The 1,449-nt window shown below is 28.5% G+C and overlaps 1 protein-coding gene across 1 annotated transcript; it reads left to right on the top strand.

Moving 5' to 3' along the window:
• The first annotated feature begins 267 nt into the window (after positions 1 to 267).
• On the top strand, positions 268 to 956 carry LOC124420001. The gene is made up of 3 exons (XM_046951420.1): positions 268 to 339; positions 400 to 738; positions 801 to 956. The coding sequence occupies exons 1-3, from the start codon at positions 268 to 270 to the stop codon at positions 954 to 956; spliced, it is 567 nt and encodes a 188-aa protein (XP_046807376.1).
• Positions 957 to 1,449: the final 493 nt, after the last annotated feature.

Genomic DNA, 1,449 nt, shown 5'->3' with positions numbered 1-1,449 from the left:
ACTAGAACTGAACTAGAACTGAACTAGAACTGAACTAGAACTGAACTAGACCTGAACTAGAACTGAACTAGAACTGAACTAGAACTGAACCAGAACTGAACTAGAACTAAATTACAACTTAAAAATCTAATAACCACTGTGCAATTAGTATGTCACTTTATTCTAATGCTAATGACTTAATAATGATTTGCTTTTTCTAAATTGATTTCTATTGACTTTAAAAACTAATAAACCACATTTGAAGAAACATACCAATAAAATGTATAAATGAGTTCGGGAAGTAAATACTCAATACTAATCTTCCTAATATTAACTGCAGAGTTATGTAATGGATCTAAGGTAATTAAATTTACCAGCATTTAAATTTAAATCCACAAAAAAATAAATACATTTTTCTAGCAACAAAAAGGTCCTCGTTTGGTGTATTTTGTTAAGAGTGATCTCACTTTTAATCCACGATATTTGCAAGATCATTTTATAATCATAGCTCCAGATCGTCTGACAGTAAATATTACTCTTAATTTTGCGGTGGATTTCATCAATGATCCCTGGGCTGAAATTATGTTGGGAGTTAAAAATCGCAAGGACAACAATTATCGCAATTTGTTTAAATACGACATTAATGTTTGTACAGTTTTGGGAAAATCTGGTGTTAACCAGTTGAATAAATTCGCTCTCGGTTGGATCAATAATGTGTGGAAATATGGAAATTTACCAAAGAGTTGTCCGTTAAAGAAAGTAAGGATGTGAAAATGATTTTAAAGGAATATTTTTTGAAATTCTTGTCTCTTTTTATTTAGGACAATTACAGCTTTATAAACCTGAGACCTGAAAAGATAAATATACCGAATTTTATACCTTTGGGACGATATCGCGCTGTTGTTTATACATATTTTCGTGAAGGTGTCTCTAAGGATTATATAGCTAATTGTACTGTGTATGTGGATATTAAATAAAATATGGAAGTGGTGGAATATGTGAAGCTTTTTTAGTTAAAATTTATAGAAAAATTATTATGACGACAAATTTTCTTTAAAAAATCAGTAAGGCGACAAAATTTTTTTAAAGAAAATTCATTTAAACGAAAAGTTTTCTTTAAAAATGTTATTAGGGCGACAGTTTTCTATAAAAAAATCATTAATGCGACAATTTTTCTTTAAAAAAATCAATAAGGCGACAAAATTTTTTTTTAAGAAAATTCCTTTAAACGAAAAGTTTTCTTTAAAATTGTTATTAGGGCGACAGTTTTCTATTAAAAAATCATTAAGGCAACAACTTTTCTGTAAAAAATTATTAAGGCGACCATTTTTCTATAGAAAAACTGTTAAGGCGCCAATTTTTTATAGAAAAACTGTTAAGGCGACAATTTTTCTATAGAAAAACTGTTAAGGCGACAATTTTTCTATAGAAAAACTGTTAAGGCGACAATTTTTCTATAGAAAAACTGTT

The sequence above is a fragment of the Lucilia cuprina genome, chromosome 5, assembly GCF_022045245.1.
Source record: "Lucilia cuprina isolate Lc7/37 chromosome 5, ASM2204524v1, whole genome shotgun sequence".
NCBI classification, from domain to species: Eukaryota; Metazoa; Arthropoda; class Insecta; order Diptera; family Calliphoridae; genus Lucilia; species Lucilia cuprina.
This window is presented reverse-complemented; position numbering and strand designations above follow the sequence as displayed.